This window comes from Centrocercus urophasianus, unplaced genomic scaffold (assembly GCF_019232065.1).
Source record: "Centrocercus urophasianus isolate 14NV4802_14NV808 unplaced genomic scaffold, USGS_Curo_1.0 seq_615, whole genome shotgun sequence".
In the NCBI taxonomy this organism is placed as follows: Eukaryota; Metazoa; Chordata; class Aves; order Galliformes; family Phasianidae; genus Centrocercus; species Centrocercus urophasianus.
Genome location: NW_024885217.1, coordinates 26201 through 46231, shown reverse-complemented (window position 1 = coordinate 46231; position 20031 = coordinate 26201). Strand labels below are relative to the sequence as shown.

Here is a 20031-nt window from a genome sequence, read left to right as displayed (position 1 = left end):
TGTGTGGGGTGGGGGGGAGAGAGATAGGGGTTCCCTGGGTAGGACCATGGGGGTCACAGCCGGGGGTGGGTTGGGGGGGGCACAGGGTGGTCCCTTCACCCTCTGCTTTGCTCCCGCAGAGAAGTTCAACACCTATGTGACGCTGAAGGTGCAGAATGTCAAAAGTACCACCATCGCAGTGCGGGGCAATCTGCCTGCCTGGGAGCAGGACTTCATGTTGTGAGTGCCCCCACCCCAACAGGGACCCCTGCCCCACTGTTCCCTGTACCCCATAGGGACCTCATGCTTCTCCTTGCATCATTCACCTGTGGACCCCGGGATCCCCCCACCCCACTGCTCCCTTCATCCTCAGGGTCCCCCCCACCCCTGCTTCTCCCTCTGACATCAGCCCCAGCTGAGCCCTGGGGGACGGAGGGGCAGATGGGGAGGTGGTGACCCCAATTTCTCCCCCATCCCATAGTGAGATCAATCGCTTGGACCTGGGCCTGACAGTGGAGGTGTGGAACAAGGGCCTGATTTGGGACACCATGGTGGGGACGGTGTGGATCCCATTGCGCACCATCCGGCAGTCCAACGAGGTAGGACCCCCCCAGAGTTACAGCCCAAGGGACATGGGCACATGGGCACATCCCCCTGGGTGGCTTCCCCATCTCTGCATGGAGGGGAAACTCCTTGATTTGGGGTGTTGACTAGCTCTGCAGTGACACCCCACAGTGGAAGGCTTGGCTCGCTCGGGTGCTGGGGTGTCCTGGTGCCCCCCCTGAGCCCCCTTTTCCCACAGGAGGGCCCTGGGGAATGGCTGACCCTCGACTCGCAGGTCATTATGACTGACAATGAGATTTCAGGCACTAAGGACCCCACCTTCCACCGCATCCTCCTGGACACCCGCTTTGAGCTGCCGTTGGGTGGGTGACCCCTCCTCACCCCAACCCCGTGCTCCGGGGCTGTTCTGGGCACCTATGGGGGTTTCTCTCCTTCCAGACATCCCCGAGGAGGAGGCGAGGTATTGGGCAAAGAAGCTGGAGCAGCTCAACGCCATGCGGGACCAGGATGATGTAAGGGGGGCGCCCAGCACAGGGGTTGGGCAGGGCTGGGGGGGCTGCAGTCAGCCCTCATGTCCTTGTGGGGGGCGCCCCCCCCCGGGGCGGGGGGGGGGGGGGGGGGGGGGGGGGGCCCGGGGGGGGGGGCGGGGGGGGGGGGGGGGGTGCCGCCCCCCCCTATGGTGCCTTCCCCCCCCCCCCCCCCAGTATGCCTTCCAGGAGGAGCAGGAGAAGCCACTGCCCGTGCACGGCTCCCAGTGCTGTAAGTGCACAGCGCAGCTTGGTGCCATCATGATCACTGCCAGGCACTGTCCCCAACCCATCCCAGTGCCACCACACCGGGGAGGAGCAGCTCCTGGTGCTGCCCCACCGCCACCCTGACCCCCCTCTGCCCCTTTTCTTTGTAGGCAACTGGAATTATTTCGGCTGGGGAGAGCAGCAGAGTGAGTATCCCTACCTCCTCCCACACATATAGGGACGCACCGGGGGTGGCTTTGGGGTTTCCCATCCCGCTCACGGCACCCCCTTGCAGACGATGATCCCGACAGCACGGTGGATGACCGGGACAGCGATTACCGCAGCGAGACCAGCAACAGCATCCCCCCACCCTACTACACCACCTCGCAGCCCAACGCCTCGGTGCACCAATACCCCATGAGGCACCAGCAGCAGAGCTCCCGCGACTCCTACACCGACTCCATGCAGAGCTACGAGATGGACTACTCAGACCAGCGGCCCGTCAGGTAGCCCTGGTAGCCAGCAAACCCCCCCCAGCGCCCGCTGTTCCCACCCCGAGGTCAGCGGGGTGGCAGAGGGGAATCGTGCTTGGCGGAGAGGTGAGGAAGAGGAGGGTGCCAGCCCTGAGCCTCTCCTCGTTGCTGGAGATGGATGGAGGAGTTTCCAAGCTCTGTGGGCTCAAACCCCCCCTTCTCCGCCCCCACCACTGACCCCAAAACCCAACGTGGCCGTAGGGCAGGAGGGGACGAGCCCTGAGGTCACAGCACACAGCGCAGCCCCCCAAGGCAACATCCCCAGCTGACGGCGCGGTGACGGGCGGTGGTGGGACTTCTCTGACCATCCTCTTCCTCTTCCTCTCCTCCCCGGCAGACGCTACAGTAGCGTAGATTCTGCCCCAAACGGGCGCAGCGACGCTGAGTCTGCTTCGGGGTCCAGCAGGCGGACCAGCCGCCAGCCTTCCCTTGAGAGCAGGCGGTCCCTAGACCTATCGGATAGGTGGGTCGTCACCTCGTTGTGTGCCGTGTGCCGTCCTCGCACAGTGCTGTGCTCGCTCCTTGCAGCCGCGGTGAGGCCAACACCAGTCCCGGCAAGGGAGGCTTCGCCCCGCAGAGCGGGAGAGGCGTGAGGAAGTTCGGAGGGTTTTGGGTTTTGCCCCTTTTTGCTGCTCTTCCTGGAGCTGGCAGTGGGGGTGAGCACGTGTCGTGGTGCCACTTGCCCCCCTTCGTGGTGACGCGGGGATGCTTTGCACACTAGAGCTTTCCCTGCAACCGTTTGAGACCCCAAGGGCCAGGATCAGGCCAGGCATGACTCATGTCTCCTGCACCCCCTGCCCCAAGCCCCCTCCTCAAGGAGCCTGGATGATGCCTGCACCCCTTGGTGTCCCCAGCGTCCCTTCCCAGTGCCTCATCCCCTGCTTCCCCCATTCCCTCTCCGTGCCCCCCCTCGCCCACACCGAGCCCTGGCTGGAGACGTGGTGTCGGCCTCTTCCTAGGCATGTCCCTGTCCCTGTCCTGTCTGCATGTGTGCTTATGTGAGTCCCCAGAGCCACACGGCCACTGGGACACCTCACCCCCAGGAGCACTTGGGGTGCATGGAGTCCCTCTGCCCAACTGCACCCATGGGTGCAGGTAGCAGTGAGTGTAGGGTGCTGGTTAGGGGGCAGCGGGGAGGGGGTGGTGAGAAGGCTCTGGCCCCATAGAAAGAGCAAAGGGAGGTCCCCAGAGCAAGGGAATGATTGGTCTATACAAAGGGGGTACATTTGGAGAGGGCGTGCCCATGGAGAGAGGATGCTTTAGGAGAGGAGATGCCCTCGGAGAAGAAGGCTCTCTGTAAGGAGGGGGTGTCCACAGAAGAGGGGGTGCACCATAAGAGGGGGTACCCTTGGAGAAGGGGTGCTCTTGGTGAGATGTCCGCGGAAAGGAATGCACTTGGAGATGGGGTGGTGCCCACACTTAGAGGGGTGTTGCCTGTGGATTTGGGGTGTTTACGACAGGTGCAGGAGCACCAGGCCATCAGGTATGGGGTGAGGGGCCAGATTTGGAGGACGGAGGGCAGGAGTCTGGATCTGGCTTTGTACGCCACACGGCCACGCTGTGCCCAACCCATGGCGGGGGCAAGCTGAGGGGACAGTCAGGGAGGAACCTCCCCAGCATCCAAGCTGGGGTCTGTGTTTTCATCTGCCTGTGCAAGGAGCCCAGTGCCCACCCAGTCCTGGTGGGAGCCCCCTCCACACCGCCTCACCCACCCCCTTGGGATTGAGGGGACGTGGGGCAGGCGGTGCCACGACGTGGACCCACGGGAACCTTCTCCTTGTCCCCTCACCCCACAGCCCCACGGGGAGCAGCCGCTACGCCTCGTCTGCCGAGTTGAGCCAAGGCAGCTCCCAGCTGAGCGAGGACTTCGAGAATGAGAGCCTGAGGGACTCAGAGCTGGACGAGAGGGACGGCGACTCCTACCACTCCTGCCACAGCTCCGTCAGCTACCGCAAGGATTCGCCACGCTGGGAGGAGGATGAGGATGATGACCTCTACCTGGAGGAGGAGGAGGAGGAAGAGTTCAATGAGGACTACAGTGAGAATGAGGAGGGCTACCCCAAGGAGGAAGAGGAGGAGGAGGAGGAGGAGGAGGAGGAGCTGCGGGAGCCGGGTGCCTACGAAGCCCCTGAGCGTGACGCCTATCCCACACCACAGAAACCACAGCAGCAGCAGCAGGTCCCACAGGTGAAGCCACAGCAGCAGGAAAGGAAAGAGGAGAGGAAGGAAGAGAGGAAGGAGGAGAGGAAGGAGGAGCAGGATACATCTGCCCCACAGGAGGCCCCAGAGGTGCAGAAAGATGAAGCTCCCGTGCAGGAGCCAGCACCCGAACCCGAGCCCCCAAAACAGGATGACAGGTAGGAGGGGGATCTGTCCGGAAGCGTGCCTGGGGACGCTGTGGACCGGTGACACAGCTCGATGGTGGCCCTCGGTTCGGGTCTGCCTGCAGCGCCCATTCTGTGGGCAGCCCCATGGTTGCCCCATTCTGAGGCCCCCCACAAACAGGGCTGAGGTCCTGCAGGGTCTCCTGAGCTCACCTGGGCTCCATTCCCACTGCCGCGTCACGCTGCGCTCTGCGGGATCCTGGCAGGTTCAAAGCGCTCAAAGTGTTCCTCTCCTTTTCCTCCCCATCTGGATTTTGCAAGAGAGGAGGAAAAGAACTGGAAGCCGTCCCTGGGCAGGTGCTCTTAGCCCCAGCTGGTGGGAAACGCTCGAAGGACAGCCTGGCTCAGCAGATGGGCTAGGAACTGGATGATATTTGAGGTCCCTTCCAACCCAAGTCATTCTACGATTCTGTAATTCCATGATTCTGTGACTCTATTACTCTGATTCTGTGTTTCCATAACTCTGTGACTCTCTGACTGCATGATTCTGTGACTCCACGATTCCATGGTTCCTCCATTCCATGACTCTACGATTCTTTGTCTCCATGACTCTGTGATTCCATGACTCTAGGACTCTGCTGCCATTATTCTATGATTCTATGACTATGATTCCGTGATTCTGTGGCTGTGATTCCATGACTCTGATTCTAGTACTCTATGATTCCATGGTAATATGATTCCACAATTCCATGATTCCATGACTCCATGATTCCATGACTCCATGATTCCATGACTCCATGGCTCTACTCTTCGTGCTGCCATAACTCTATGACTCTACAATTCCATGACTCTAGGATTCCATGATTCCAAGATTCCATGATTCCATGACTGATTCCATGATTCCATGATTCTATGACGCTGATTCCATGATTCCATGATTCTGTGACTCCATGATTCCATGATTCTATGGCTCTATGACTTCGTGATTCCATTACTCCATGTCTCTATGATTCCATGACTCCATGGCTCTATGGCTTTGTGATTTCATGACTGTGACTCTGTGATTCCGTGATTCTCCGATTCCATGACTCCACGATTCTGTGATTCCATGCCTATGATTCCAAAAAGGATGAAGACACGTAATCCATGTGTCTCCACACCAGTGTCACTTTGCTCCAGGCTGGATCCTTCCATCTCCCTTGGGTGCCAAGTCAGGGTTCACCAAGGGAGAGGAGGAGGCTCTGCCTTTGCTTGAGACCCGCTGCCTTTGCAGAGCTCTCCCAGCTAGAAAACTGCATTTCCCATGTTCACGTTCCCTCAAAACCCATAGGGATCCCCACACCTCACCATGCCCAGACCCCAGCATGGTGCAGGCAGTGAGTGCACCATATCCCTGCAGGGAGCCGGTGGAAGCGGAGGTGCAGGACCCCAAAGCGCGAGCCAAAGCCAACTGGCTGCGAGCCTTCAACAAAGTCTGCCTGCAGCTACAGGAGGTGAGCCCCCCATTTCCCACCCCACAAACACCCACACCCCGGGGGGCAGCGGGGACCCCACTGATGGCCCCGTAAGGTCATGGAACACTGAGGACCACGTGTGTGCATGCCAGTGCCACCCCTCGCCCCATCCCTGCCTTGCGCTGACACTTTTTTGTTCTGTTTTTAGACTCCATCCTCCATCTTTTCTTTTTGTTTTGGCTCTGGATTCGCCCCCCCGGGGCTGCGATTCCCCTCCCCACCGCTTCACTTTTCAGTTCTCCACCACCATGGCCCTCGCGTGTTCCCTTCCCGCAGGGGAGGGCTGTAGGTAAGCACGTCCGATGGAACCGTTGTGTGCCTTCCCCGTGTGCCCACGTGTGTGCAGGGGCCGCCCTACAAGGGAGGAACAATTGGCTTTTTCCTCCTTTTTTTCCCCCCGAATTCCTTTGGGGGTCCCTACACACACCCCGATCCCTGCATTCTCCCCTGGATCCGCTGTGCCTTCCCAGTGATGTTCCCCAAACCTGCACTTCTGCACATCCATCCCACCCGAATCCTACACCGAGCTTTTGGGGCCGGTTTATTCCCTCTCTCCCTGCACAGTATCTACTTGATGACATTTTTTAGCCCTGTGCTTTTGGGACCAGGCTTTGGCCAACAACCCAGGTGATGAGTGCCGTGTCTGTGATGCCCACCCCATGTTTTTCAGGCTCGTGGGGAAGGCGATGGAGAAGCGAAATCGCTTTGGTTCAAAGGCGGGTGAGTACCTATGGAACGTGGGGCTGTCTCTATGGCAGCAGTATTGGCATTCTGGGGGGCTGGGAAGAGCCGTGGGGGACTGGCCTCCATGGGTTGGGGCCAGATTTTGGGTCTGGATGACAGGTTTTCAGGTTGGATGGCAGATTATCAGGTTGGATACCCAGTTTGGGGTTTGCATACTGGGTCTGGGGGCTGTATGGGGTTGGATGGCAGATTTTGGGGCTGGATGCTGGTCACTCAGTGCTTTGGAGATGTCCCCAGGCACTGCTCCACGTCCCCAAGAACAGCCACGGAGGGGACGACGAGGAGGTGAGTGGGTCAGGAACACAGAGCTCCCTCAACCCTCCTGCTACACCTGAGTGATGCCATGGGGCTCCCAAGTCCCCTGAGCAGCCCCCACTCTGCACCAAAACCCTGAGCCCACCCCCAAGGGCTGCTTTTCACCGCTTTTCCCACTGCAACACCAAGGGAAAACACCTCAATACGACGGGGAAAGCCGCATCTTTCCACCAGCACCCCACAGCTCCGGCGCCCGGCGGATGCGCTGCTCCCAGGAGCGCCTGGTTCCCTCCCTGCCACAGCTCCCCCGTTCCCCCTCTGACTCTCCTCTCTCTTGCAGGCCTGGCGGCGGGCTGATCATTATAGACAGCATGCCGGATATACGCAAGCGAAAACCCATCCCTTTAGTTAGCGATTTGGTGAGGTTCCTCCTATAACACCTTGCGCCCTACAGCCGCCGGCTTCGCTCCCGCTGGACCGCGCCGCCCGCGCCCCGCTGCCGCCTCTAACATGGCTTGTGTTCTCTGTTCTCTCTCCTCCAACCTGGCTTGGCCGTCCCCGCCTGTAGGGGGGCGGCTGTAAGGTTTCTGCGCTGCATTAACAGCATGCCCGACATTAAGCCCGGACGCAAATCTCTCCCTCTAGTCAGCGATCTGGTGAGCGCGGGACGAAGGGGTTAAAGGGAGAGCGCCCTTGGGGGCTGCCGGACCTCTGCTCCTGGTGGGGCGGGGTGGGTTTGGGGTCGCAGGTGGATTTGGGGTGGCCTGGACCAGGAGGACGGCGCCGCCCACCCAAGGGTGCTTCCCTTTAACGGAGCTGCAGGGTCCCGACACTGAGGCATCCGGCGTCCTCGTCTCGGCCTGTGTCACGTAGCACAGACGCGTCCCCTGTCCCTTCCTGTCCCACCTCAGCTCAGGTGGTGCCACGGGTGCCATAGTGCTGCCCTTATGGACCCTGTGCTCCCGTCCCCATTGCCACCATGGGCTGTGCCATCCCCTCGCTGGGACCTCAACCCAACCCCTATCTCACAGTGTCCCCACACTGTCACCTCCCCAGTGACTGAAGACACCAATTTCAGCAATCAAACGCCCTTTGTGCCCACCATTAGGTGCCCTTCACCACCTCTCCCCACACTTCGTGCCCTCCCCAGGGCATCCCCATGCTGTCCCCAGCTCCGCCCCATCCCACCCTGCTGTCCCCCTGTGCTGTCCTCGCCCCCAGCCCGCTTGGGGCGGCCGCTGATGCTTCTGCTGTGCTGTGTCAGTGTCTGGGTTTTGGGATGTTGGGTCGTGGTTGGCAGTGGGGTGGGCACCATGGGTGGGGATCTGTGGGTTGGCCGTGGCAGGTTTAGGGTTGGGGTTATGCTGTGATGTAGCTCCTAATGATGGATTTTTGCTCCCTGCTCGCCCTGGCTGCCTGCAGGCAATGGTGAGTGCTCTGTTAGGGGTCTCAAGGGGTCTTGGATTTATGGAGAAGGGCTGTGCTGGACTGGGAACTCTGTTTTTTTTCCTACAGTCCTTGGTCCAGTCCAGGAAAGCGGGAATCACATCCGCATTGGCCTCCAGCACCTTGAACAATGAGGAGCTGGTAGGTGCTGGGAGGTGGCAGCAATGGGGACGCAGTCAAAGGGGTTGGGATGGCAATAGTGAGGGGCACGGTCAGTGGGGTCAGGATGGCAACAAAGGGGTCATGTCCCAAAGGTTTGGGATGGCAGCAATGGGGACACAATTGTTGGGGTTGGGATGTCAGCAATGGGGTCGTGGGCAAAGAGGCTGGGATGGCAGCAATGGGGATGGCCGTCAACGGGGTCAGGATGGCAGTTTCCATGTGGCCACCACTCTAACTCAGGAGCTTTTCTCCCTCTCTCTTCCCCCCGTTCCCCAGAAAAACCATGTTTACAAGAAGACCCTGCAAGCCTTAGTGTACCCCATCTCCTGCACCACACCCCACAACTTCGAGGTGTGGACGGCCACCACCCCCACCTACTGCTACGAGTGCGAGGGGCTGCTGTGGGGCATCGCCCGGCAGGGCATGCGCTGCGCCGAGTGCGGGGTCAAGTGCCACGAGAAGTGCCAGGACCTGCTCAACGCTGACTGCCTGCAGAGTGAGCCATCGTCTGCTTCCCCACCCCGTACCGCTGTGGGGTGGAACGGAGGGAGGCGGCAGTGATGTGGGAGGTGGGGTCCTGCCGTGTGCTTGGGGTGAGCGGCACGGATGTGGGAGTCGGGTAAAGCTCTCCAGGACTGGGGGCAGTGGGCAGAGAAGGGACTGTTCCCTCTGCTCTGCCCTCGTGAGGCCCCAGCTGCAGTACCAGCGCAGGAGGGACGTGGAGCTGGGGGAGGGGGAGGGCCGTGAGGATGCTCAGAGTGCGGAGCTCCTCTGCTGTGGAGAGCAGCTGATGAGCTGGGTGTGTTTGGCTCTGGGGAGACGTGATTGCAGCCTGATCTGGTGGGGGGCACCCAGCCCACAGCAGGGGGTTGAGCTGGATGGGCTTTGATGTCCCCTCCAATAAGGCGTTCTATGAGTCTATGGTGATTCTGTGATCTGTCCCCGCTGTGCCACCTGCCGCTGCCCTCCCCCAGGGGCGGCGGAGAAGAGCTCCAAGCACGGAGCTGAGGATCGCACGCAGAACATCATCATGGTGCTGAAAGACCGCATGAAGATCCGCGAGCGCAACAAGCCGGAGATCTTCGAGCTGATCCAGGAGGTGTTTGGGGTCACCAAGACCACGCACACGCAGCAGATGAAGGCTGTGAAGCAGAGCGTCCTGGATGGCACCTCCAAGTGGTCGGCCAAGATCAGCATCACGGGTACGTCACCCCGTGGGGACGCCGCATCCCTGCTGCTCCCATTGTGGGACATCCCTGTGGGCACAGCTCTCTCCCAGCTGCATCCCCTATAAGCTACAGCACTTGGGGTGAGAGGGGGATGCAACAGCTCCAGTCCTTGGAGATGTCACCGTCCCTATGCACAAGGACACTGTGCGTCCCAGCCTCCTCGTCCTGCAGAGAGGATTTAGGGGGTGCCATGGGGACACTGGGTGCTCAGCGTGGGGACCTCAGCATGGTTGCAGCGCTGACTTTGCTCTTTGTTTGTTCTCTCCTCTGTGCCACATGTGATTGGGGTGGATGGCTGCATGTGCCACACTGTGCCATGCCTTGCTGCAGTGGTTTGTGCCCAGGGCCTGCAAGCAAAGGATAAGACGGGCTCCAGTGACCCCTATGTGACCGTCCAGGTTGGAAAGACAAAAAAAAGGACTAAAACCATCTATGGCAATCTCAACCCGGTCTGGGAGGAAAATTTCCATTTGTAAGTCGGGTGGTGGGGTGGCAGGGAGCTGTCAGGCCGGGGGTCCATAGGAGACGGGGCTCTCCCTGGTTTGGGGCAAACTGAGGCACATTTCCCCACTCATCCTGGTCCCACCCCCTCTCCCTGCAGTGAGTGCCATAACTCCTCCGACCGCATCAAAGTCCGTGTCTGGGATGAGGATGATGACATCAAATCCCGCGTCAAGCAGCGCTTCAAGAGGGAGTCCGACGACTTCCTGGGCCAAACCATCATCGAGGTGCGGACACTGAGTGGGGAGATGGACGTCTGGTACAACCTGGGTGAGTGCTGTGCTGGGGGCGCAACCCTCAGCCTGCTGCGAAGGGGAGGGGGATGCTGCCAAAAGCATCGTTTCCTATTGGGATCATGGGGAAACTGAGGCACTGAGAGGGGTCCCATTGTGCCCTGGACCCTCTGCAATGGGGCGGTTTTGGGGCTGCTCTGGGGGTCTCACGCTTTCGGTGCCCCCCTAGACAAGCGGACGGACAAGTCGGCTGTGTCGGGAGCCATCCGGCTGCACATCAGCGTGGAGATCAAGGGCGAGGAGAAGGTGGCCCCCTACCACGTGCAGTACACGTGTCTGCACGAGGTGAGCACCACGTGGACCCCATCACCCGCACCGTGCTGCCCCCGAGCCCGGAGCTGTAACGGGACCCTCGTCTGTGCCCCCAGAACCTTTTCCACTTCGTGACGGATTTACAAAACAACGGAGTGGTGAAGATCCCCGACGCCAAAGGGGACGACGCCTGGAAGGTTTACTTTGATGAGACGGCACAGGAGATCGTGGATGAGTTTGCCATGCGCTATGGGGTGGAATCCATCTACCAGGCCATGACGTGAGTCCTTTGCTGCCCTGCTGCCCTTTGCATCCTGGCCTTGCCCTTGGTGCACGTGTGCGCACATCCCCACCTACTCCAACATCCCATTCCCAATGTGTGCCCCCCAGACAAGCAGCACGTCTCCCACTTCTTCCCCCAGGCACTTTGCTTGCCTGTCCTCCAAATACATGTGCCCAGGGGTGCCGGCAGTGATGAGCACCCTGCTGGCCAACATCAACGCTTACTATGCCCACACCACAGCCTCCACCAACGTCTCTGCCTCCGACCGCTTTGCCGCTTCCAATTTCGGGGTAAGTCCGATGGTGCGTAAACAATCCTTCCTTCTTCTTCTCTCTTCTCTGGGGAGGGGGTGGGGGGCAAAAAAAAGGGGCAAATGGGGCCGTGCAAGGCAGCTCCCAACCCGACGGCACGGGGCAGTGGGGTTTGGGCACCAAAATTCATCCCTCTCTTGGATTATGGGACGGAAATTTCCTGCTGGAGAAAGTGGAAAATTGCTCACATTACTCCGGCTGGGTTGAAGTGCAATCGCTGGGGTGGCAATGCAGTTCACAACGCCAGTGCCAAGAGGGAGCTTCGCACGGCCCCACGCGCACCGGGCGCGATCCCAAACCGCCGCAAACTCACCCAGCTGTGCCAGCACCCATGGGTGGCACACTGAGTTTGCTCCGGGGATGGGTGCGCCCACGGGGACACGGGTGAGGAGGGGGCTGTGCTCCCACCCCAGCTGCCCCTGCGTCCCCCTGTGCGGGCGCTATGGGGTCGGAGCCCAGCCTCGGTTAGGGCGAAGGGTAGCGAGAGCCGTGCGGCAGGAGGAGACCACAGGAAAGAAAAAAAAACAACAACAACACCTTTTTCTCTTAACGTGGAGGGTTTTAAAAACTTTGTTTCTTTCTCTTTTTTTAGAGAGCCTAAAGGTTGGGTCCTAAAGTGCCCGGCCGCGCCGCTTTATCCCCGAGCACCTGGCGGGTCCGATTTAAGCGCGCTGCAGCCGTTGGGTGCCGGGGACCGAGCGCGGCTCCGAAGGTTTGCAGGACAGCCCGGCCCCGATGCGGCCGACAGGGGGGTGTCCAACCCCCCCAGCATAGCTGCACCCAAAGTGCTTCTCCATTTGGAGCAAAGCAGTTGCTTTGCCTCCAGCTCAGGTGCCATGTTTGCAGCCCAGTGTGGGTCGGCATCCCTTCACCCCATGGTTGGGAGATGAATTTATGCCCTAAAGCCACTCATCCCCCAAGGGAATCATCAGCCCATGGTGTTCCATCCATGCAGCCTGGGCAGACTCCAAGGAGCCCCAGGAGCATCTGACTCCCAGGATCCCCCTTGGTTTGTCTTGAAACAGCTCAACCTCGAAGCTGGAAATGCAGCACCCCAAACTGCTCTCCCCACGCTCTTTTTTTCTTCTCTCTTTGGGGCTGAACCACTGGGAGGAGCAATCCTACAACACGCTCCATGCTCTGCTCCGAGCCCAGGGAGGGCAGGGTTCCCCATCCTGCTCCAGAGAGAGCTGAAGGGATGCAGGAATGCATCCCTCACCAAGCGGTCCCCATCCGCACTCTGCCAGGACCGCGTGTGCCTCGGAGCCACCGAGAGATGCCAGCCAGCCCCAGGGAGCATGGGCTGCCCCAACCACAGGGCTGGTGGAGGTGGGAGGGCCAGCAGGACGTCAGGACAGAAGGATGACAGGACAGTAGGACAGAAATGAGAGGGTTGGGGTACGGGCGCAGCGGGGAGGGGGCGGCCCCCACCTCCGTCCCCCCGTTCACCCGTCCCCGGGGCGTCTCTCTGCAGAAAGAGCGCTTCGTCAAACTCCTCGACCAGCTGCACAACTCGCTGCGCATCGACCTCTCCATGTACCGGGTAAGGCACTGCTGTGCCTCAGTTTCCCCACCCTGGCAATAGGGTCCGCTCTCACCCCCCAACGTGTGACTCTTCTCTCCCCCCCTTGGCAGAACAACTTCCCTGCCAGCAGTCCTGAGAGGCTGCAGGACCTCAAGTCCACAGTGGACTTGCTGACCAGCATCACCTTTTTCCGGATGAAGGTATTTTCTCCTTCCGCATCGGCAGCTTTGGGGTGGGGGCTGCTGGCCCTGCTGCAGCCCTGCTGCCATCCCACACAGGTCCAGGAGCTGCAGAGCCCACCCCGAGCCAGCCAGGTGGTGAAGGACTGCGTGAAGGCATGCCTCAACTCCACCTACGAATACATCTTCAACAACTGCCACGAGCTCTACAGCCGCGAGTACCAGACCGACCCGGTGCGTGGGACCCCACTGCTGCCCCAAATCCATCCCTTCTCCTTCCCTTCTCCTAGCAATGCTCCCCTGTGCTCCCCTCAGTGGTGACCTCAGTGGGGTCAATGGGTGACCGGTGGGAAACCAATGGGTAACCAAAGCTCCCCCTGCATCCCTGTTGCTCCAGAACAAGAAAGGCGAGGTGCCCCCCGAAGAACAGGGGCCCAGCATCAAAAACCTGGATTTCTGGTCCAAGCTCATCACCCTGATTGTGTCCATTATTGAGGAGGACAAGAACTCCTACACGCCCTGCCTGAACCAGTGAGTAAGCAATTGATCACTGATCAATAGGAAAAGGGGCGCTCAGGGTCAGGCGGTGCCAGTCAGGTTGATTTTGGACGCGGGGTGTAACAGCCATGCTACCAATAGGAAAACAGTGGGGGGGAGTTTGGGGTTGGCTCTCCAGGCTGTGTGTGATGGACAGAGGTTGGGGTTGGCCTCGATAAATCGTGTGATGGGCAAAGGCTGGAGTTGGCTTCCAAGCTGCATGCGACGGACAGAGGTTGGAGTTCACCTCTCCAATCCTTTGTGGGATCCTTCCCACCCCAGGTTCCCCCAGGAGCTGAATGTGGGGAAGATCAGCGCCGAGGTGATGTGGAACCTCTTTGCCCAGGACATGAAGTACGCGATGGAGGGTGAGCGCCACGTCCAACAGCACGGCCATCCCCTTTCACCCCTCCTCAGCACCCTCCCGTCTTCTCCCCATCATTTCTGGAGTCACCCAACTCCCCCCCCCCGCCAACTCCCAGAGGTTTGGGGCTGGATGAGACCGCCCTGCTCTCGCTTTCCCCACGCAGAGCACGACAAGCACCGCCTGTGCAAGAGCGCAGACTACATGAACCTGCACTTCAAGGTGAAGTGGCTGTACAACGAGTACGTCACCGAGCTGCCCTCCTTCAAGAGCCGCGTCCCGGAGTACCCTGCGTGAGTGCAGCTCCTGGGGGTGGGCATTCTGTGACACAGACCCATGCTGTGCCCCCGCGCTCTCTGCTCTCACCGTGCACCCGTTGCAGATGGTTTGAGCCCTTTGTTATCCAATGGTTGGATGAGAATGAGGAGGTGTCGCGGGATTTCCTGCACGGAGCTTTGGAGCGCGACAAGAAGGACGGGGTGAGGCCAATGGGCACGGGATGCCATCCCTGTGTGCGCGCACGGGGCCATGAGCCCCTCACCCCAATGCCCCCCTGATTCTCCCCGCAGTTCCAGCAGACGTCGGAGCACGCGCTCTTCTCCTGCTCCGTGGTGGACGTCTTCTCCCAGCTCAACCAGAGCTTTGAGATCATCAAGAAACTCGAGTGCCCCGACCCGCAGATTGTCGGGCACTACATGCGGAGGTTCGCCAAGGTGGGCACCTGGAAGGGGTCTCACACCCTCACTGCGCCGCTTGGCATTTCCCCACCACGACTCCTTCCCCAACTGCACCGTGCTCCTGGGGTTCCATCGCCGCTGTGGGACTCACATCTCCTTCTCTCCCTCCTTCCTCTGGGCGCAGACCATCAGCAACGTGCTGCTGCAGTACGCCGAGATCATCTCCAAGGATTTTGCCTCATACTGCTCCAAGGAGAAGGAGAAAGTGGTGATGTACCTCCCTTCTGCTCGTGCTGTCCCCACGCCGTGGCTGTCACTTGATTATCACTTAGCTCCACTGCGGCCCCCATGACCCACATCCTCAGTCTTGCTGTCTGATGGAGGTCTCCAAAATATATCCCAGTGCCACGGGGCTGCAGTGACCCTGTGTGGGAGGGGGGGCTCCGTGGGGCCGTTGCAACCGTGAGCACTGGTGCTGACCCCAAATCCTGCCCCTACAGCCCTGCATCCTGATGAACAACATCCAGCAGCTCCGCGTCCAGCTGGAGAAGATGTTTGAGGCCATGGGGGGGAAGGAGGTGCGTAGTGGGGGTGTCAGGGTGGGGGGCATGGGGAGGGGATGGAGCTTTTCTCCCTGGAGTGGTCCCCACTTCCTCATTTCTGCATGGGTTACCCCATGGCACCGTACCAGACCTTGCCCAGGGATGAATGTGGGGCACACAGAGAACCCCCAGCGTTGGGCTGGGGGGATCTGATATCTGCCCCAAATTGTCCCCCTCCCCCCCCCCAAGCTGGACACAGAAGCCAGTGACATCCTAAAGGAGCTGCAGGTGAAGCTCAACAACGTCCTGGATGAGCTGAGCCGAGTGTTTGCCACCAGGTGAGGGGGCACGGGATCTGAGGATCGTGGCTGTGCTGGGGGTTCTATGGGGGAGAACTGACCCCCCCTGGCCACTGCCATCCTCAGCTTCCAGCCCCACATCGAGGAATGCGTTAAGCAGATGGGGGACATCCTGAGCCAGGTGAAGGGCACCGGCAATGTCCCCGCCAGCACCTGCAGCAGCGTGGCACAGGATGCTGACAACGTCCTGCAGCCCATCATGGACCTCTTGGACAGCAAGTGAGTGGGACCCCCATGTCCCCAACAGGAAGGACCAGTAGGGTTGGGTGGCCGTGCATGAAGTGACATGGGGATTCCATGCTGGGACATCAGCCATGACCTCCAGACCTTGAGTCCCCGACTTTGAAACACAGAGGACCAGTAGGATTGAGCTGGTGTGCATGGGATGGAGTTGGGATGCCATGCTGGGACATCAGCCATGACCTCCAGACCCCGTGTCCCCAAGTTTGAAGCACGGAAAGCCGATAGGGTCGGGTTGGCTGTGCACGGGGTGGCACTGGGGTGCCGTGCAGGGTTGTCAACCTCATTCCCACCCTGCAGCCTGACACTCTTCGCCAAGATCTGCGAGAAGACGGTGCTGAAGCGCGTGCTGAAGGAGCTCTGGAAGCTGGTGATGAACACCATGGAGAAAACCATCGTGCTGCCACCGCTCACCGACCAGACGGTGAGTGATGGGACGGGGTGGGGAACACGGAGCTGCAGCCACACAGGGCACTGCTGGATCTGTGATGGGGCACAGGAGTTGGTGGCCTCCCCAGATGTGTCCCCAGCTCATGGCTGGGGAGAGGACAGAGGAAGGGATGGCCACCTGAGATGTAAAGTTTGGGGCTGGAGTTAGGGTCAGGGTCAGGGATTAGGTTGGAATTGGGGTTAGGGATAGCACTGGGGTTAGGGTGATAGCTGGGATCCAGGGGTTGGGTTTAGGGTTGGGATCAGGGGTTAGATTTAGGCTTACGGGTTAGGATTTGGGTTTGGTTAGAGTTAAGGTTGGGACTGAAGTTAAGGGTTCAGGTTAGGGTTAGGTTTTGGGTAGCTGGGGTGAGTTAAAGTTGGTGTTGGTGTTAGAGCCTGGTAGCTCAGTCAGCAGAGCTTGGGACTCTCAATCCCAGGGCTGTAGGTTCTGGTTCCATGTTGCTGGAGTGCCACCTTCCTGCCATGGTGGCATCAGGAAGCATCCAGCCGTGTCCTCCCATCCTTCCCTCCATCCAAAATGAATGTGGAGGTGTTGCGGATAGAGGAGGCCTTGCCATGGGTCTGGCACCGTTTGGATGGGGTGACACAGGGATGGGGTGACACAGGGATGGAGTGACACAGGGATGGGGTGACACAGGGATGGGGTGACACAGGGATGGAGTGACACAGGGATGGGGTGACACAGGGATGGGTGTGAAGCCCAGCAATGGATCTTGCATGGAGAGAAGATTTCTGCAGTCTCTGTGTCACAGTGCTGCGTCTGTCCTCCCCACACACAGCAACGTGGGGTTCTTGGGCAGGGATGGGGATGCCCCCAAATTGTGTGGCCCCAGGGTTTTGTCACTGTCACAGAGCTGGGATGGGGCTCCTACCTGGAGCCACCTCAGCAGGGCTGCGGGGCTCTGTGGTGCGCCTGTGCTGCTGGCTCTGCCCCCATCCCGGTCCTTGTCCCCATCCCACCACACATAGCTCTGCCATGGGGCAGTGACAGGGACATGCAGACGGTTTGATGCCCCTCTGGATGATGTTTGCCAGCCTTGGAAGTGTGGGGCTGAGGCTGCGTCCCCGCTGCAGCAGGGAAGGTGGGGGTGGGGGGGATGGGGTCAGGAGGACCATGATGTGATGGGCAGGGGTCTGGCACTGGGCACCACCTCACATCTGATGGGGACACTCATGTCACGGTTGTTCTCTCCACTTGCTCCGCTCGCCTCTCAATGGCAGATGATTGTAAGTACGGCGGCTCCATGTCTGTCTGTCTGTCTGTCCGCTGTGTGTCGGTCCTGGCCTCTCCGGTTCCTGTCCCGTGTGGCTGCCCGTGCTCTGCCCGTCCCCTCACTGCCCGCTTGACACCGACCCCAGTGGGGATTTGGGGTTGGACGGATTCAGGGCGCCTGGATTTGGAGTCAGCGTGGAGAGGGGATGGCAACGGGCAGCGCCACGTGTTTGGGGACAGCCGAGCTGACCCCGTCATCTTGCTCTGTTTTGGGGTGGGACAGGGACACTGGCTGTGGGATCAGGGTGGGCAGGGCTGCTCTGCACCCCGCGTGCCTCAGTTTCCCCATGGGGTCTGGCCGGGCTGTGGGCGCAGTGGGGGCTGAGGGCAGAGGCGTTCACTGCCTGCAGAGAGGAGCAGCTGGGAGACGAGGTGTTGGCCAGGAGGTTGGCAGGAGGCACGAGGCTCTGCCCTGGGCAGGGTGTGGGATCGGCACTGCTCTGGTCCCTTGCACGGCTTGGACCCAGCGGTTTCCTTCTGTCCTCTCTGCTCTGTCTGGGGCTGCCTCTGTAGGACACAAGGTCCCCCTGCTCCCCCATCGCTCCATGCCTCAGTTTCCCCTCAGGTCACAACCCTTCCTAGTAGCCCTGCTACTCATCCCCACCCCCCACAAGCTCCCCACACAACCACCCCCTCTAATGCTCCCTCCTCATTCAGAGGTACCCCAGACCCCAGGCTCCTCCTTCCAGAGGCTGCTCACAGCCCCCCGTGTGGCCCCATGGCATCCCACAGGGACCAGTCCTCTACAGGCCCAGCATCCCAATAGGAATCCGTCCCCCACTGACCCAGCATCCCAGTGAGGACCAACCCCCACAGTTCCAGCATCCCAATGTGGTGGATCAGCTCCCCACTGGTGCAATATCCAGCTTCCCAGTGGGGACCAGCAGGCCCAGCCTCCCATGGGACCATTCCTGCACTCACCTCCATCCCAGCACAAATCAGTCTTCCACGAATCCAGCATTCCAGCTGGGACCAGTTGCCCATCAGCCCAGCATCCTAGACAGACCGGTGCCCCACTGACCCAGCAATCCATGGGGCCGGTCCTCTACGAGCCTGATATCCCATGGCACTCCCTGAGCCAGCATCCCAGCAGGAATCAGTCCCCTGTGAGCCCAGTGGGGGCCAGTTGCTCAGCAGCCCATCTTCCCAGCAGGAATCAGGCCCCCACAGGTCCAGCATCCCAACGCTGGGATCAGCTCTCTGTACAACATCCAGCATCCCATAGAGACCATAGAGTCCCACTAAACCAGCGTCCCAGCAGGGAACAGTTGCTCATCAGACCCAGCACCCCAGTGGGACCAGTTCCCTGCAAACCCAGCATCCTATGGGGACCAGCCCTCTCTGTGCCTGGCATCCCACAGTCACCACCACCAGCTCTTCATTGGCCCAGCATCCCAACAGGGACCAACCCCACGGGTACAGCGTTGCAGAATGGGCACCAGTTCCCCATTGGTGCAACATCCAACATCCCAGTGGGGAACAAATGGCCCAGCATCCTGTGGGGACCGGTGTCCCACTGACCCCCACGGGTACCAGTCCCCAGTGGTGCAACATCCAGCATCCCACGGGGACTGGTGTCCCACCGACCCCCCTGGGGACCTGTCCCCATCATCCCCAGCCATCCTTTAGGAGCATCCCTCGCTTTACCCACATCCCCTCCACGTCCCATCCCACGCTGTCCCCCAATGCTCACCCTCTGACATTGCTTCTACAGGGCACGCTCTTGAGAAAACATGGCAAAGGGACAGAGAAGGTAAATAGCCCGTGGGCTCCGTGTGTGTCCTCGCCCCGCGGCCGCCCTCTTGGCCCCGTGGTCGCCGGGTCTGTCCGTGCTTCCTCTTGTCGTGCTGTCTGGATGTGGCGTGGTGTGGTGTGGCTCTGTGCCGTGTTGTCCCGGAGCTGTGCGGGATGGGGCAGCGCCCCACGTCTGTGTTTGGTTGTGGGGAAGGGGAGGTTGTGCCATCTTTACCCCGTGGGTGGGTTTGTGGGCTGTTAGGTGTGGGGCCCGCGGAGCGGCATCCCACCGGGTGCAGGAACAGGAGGGCACAAACCCACCCCATTGCTGGGGGTGCAGGGCTTGGTGGGTTCAGGGCGCTGCAGGGATCCCATGGATCTCTCACCCCACCCCCCGCAGAGTTCACTGAGCCCCAGACCTCCCTGTTCCCCATGCAGACCCCCATCCGTGGGGGCCCGCCCCCTATCCAGGTGCTCCCCACACCACGCAGTGCTCATATCCCAAAGCCGAGTGCCACGAAGAGCCGTGCTGGCACTGCCACAGCTTCTGACCCCGATGTCTCCATGCTGTGACCCATAGAGGACAGCACCTCCTGCCCCACATTGCCTCAGTGCAGTCTTCCATCACCCAGCCCCGCAGGTGGGGGGCAGCGAGCCCACTCCATAGGGCTAAGACCTGGCACGCTCACCACTGGGGCCCCCAGTAACTGTCCCTTGCTCTTCTTTTCCAGAGCAGGGTGAAGCTGCCCAGTCACACTGAAGTAAGGACACAGCTCGTCTCCTCCCATCCTTGCCCCATGTGCTGTGGGGTGGGGGGGTCCCGCTCTGTACCGTGTCCCGTTGGGCTCCGTTTGAGTGACAGCTGCGTCCCTATGGGGGGGACAGGGCCAGCAAGAGAAGGGTTAATGAGGCAGGAGTGGGCCGCGAAGGGTTAATGGGGGCAGTAGGAAATAAAGGTATGGGGTGGTTTGTGGGGTTTCTCGTTGCTGGGGGGGGACTGGAATGGCTGGTGCTGGGGGGGGGG

At 60.4% G+C, this 20031-nt stretch overlaps 1 protein-coding gene across 1 annotated transcript in view; it reads left to right on the top strand.

Moving 5' to 3' along the window:
• Window positions 1–119: 119 nt before the first annotated feature.
• UNC13A (unc-13 homolog A) overlaps window positions 120–20031 on the top strand; it is a gene marked incomplete at its 5' end in the record, with an annotated part of 23660 nt that continues 3748 nt past the window's right edge. Inside the window, 37 exons of the mRNA XM_042836543.1 lie at window positions 120–219; window positions 461–578; window positions 782–905; window positions 982–1055; window positions 1248–1302; window positions 1448–1483; window positions 1573–1783; window positions 2148–2273; window positions 3607–4167; window positions 5534–5627; window positions 6319–6368; window positions 7216–7303; window positions 8070–8075; window positions 8163–8234; window positions 8532–8751; window positions 9230–9457; window positions 9815–9956; window positions 10086–10255; window positions 10448–10563; window positions 10647–10810; window positions 10953–11115; window positions 12599–12667; window positions 12760–12849; window positions 12928–13062; window positions 13226–13359; window positions 13648–13733; window positions 13896–14022; window positions 14112–14208; window positions 14299–14442; window positions 14591–14674; window positions 14907–14984; window positions 15198–15286; window positions 15374–15526; window positions 15848–15971; window positions 17222–17227; window positions 18988–19026; window positions 19739–19768. Of these exons, the coding sequence (XP_042692477.1) occupies window positions 120–219; window positions 461–578; window positions 782–905; window positions 982–1055; window positions 1248–1302; window positions 1448–1483; window positions 1573–1783; window positions 2148–2273; window positions 3607–4167; window positions 5534–5627; window positions 6319–6368; window positions 7216–7303; window positions 8070–8075; window positions 8163–8234; window positions 8532–8751; window positions 9230–9457; window positions 9815–9956; window positions 10086–10255; window positions 10448–10563; window positions 10647–10810; window positions 10953–11115; window positions 12599–12667; window positions 12760–12849; window positions 12928–13062; window positions 13226–13359; window positions 13648–13733; window positions 13896–14022; window positions 14112–14208; window positions 14299–14442; window positions 14591–14674; window positions 14907–14984; window positions 15198–15286; window positions 15374–15526; window positions 15848–15971; window positions 17222–17227; window positions 18988–19026; window positions 19739–19768 (4403 nt within the window). The remainder of the gene's footprint in view (window positions 220–460; window positions 579–781; window positions 906–981; window positions 1056–1247; window positions 1303–1447; window positions 1484–1572; window positions 1784–2147; window positions 2274–3606; window positions 4168–5533; window positions 5628–6318; window positions 6369–7215; window positions 7304–8069; window positions 8076–8162; window positions 8235–8531; window positions 8752–9229; window positions 9458–9814; window positions 9957–10085; window positions 10256–10447; window positions 10564–10646; window positions 10811–10952; window positions 11116–12598; window positions 12668–12759; window positions 12850–12927; window positions 13063–13225; window positions 13360–13647; window positions 13734–13895; window positions 14023–14111; window positions 14209–14298; window positions 14443–14590; window positions 14675–14906; window positions 14985–15197; window positions 15287–15373; window positions 15527–15847; window positions 15972–17221; window positions 17228–18987; window positions 19027–19738; window positions 19769–20031) is intronic.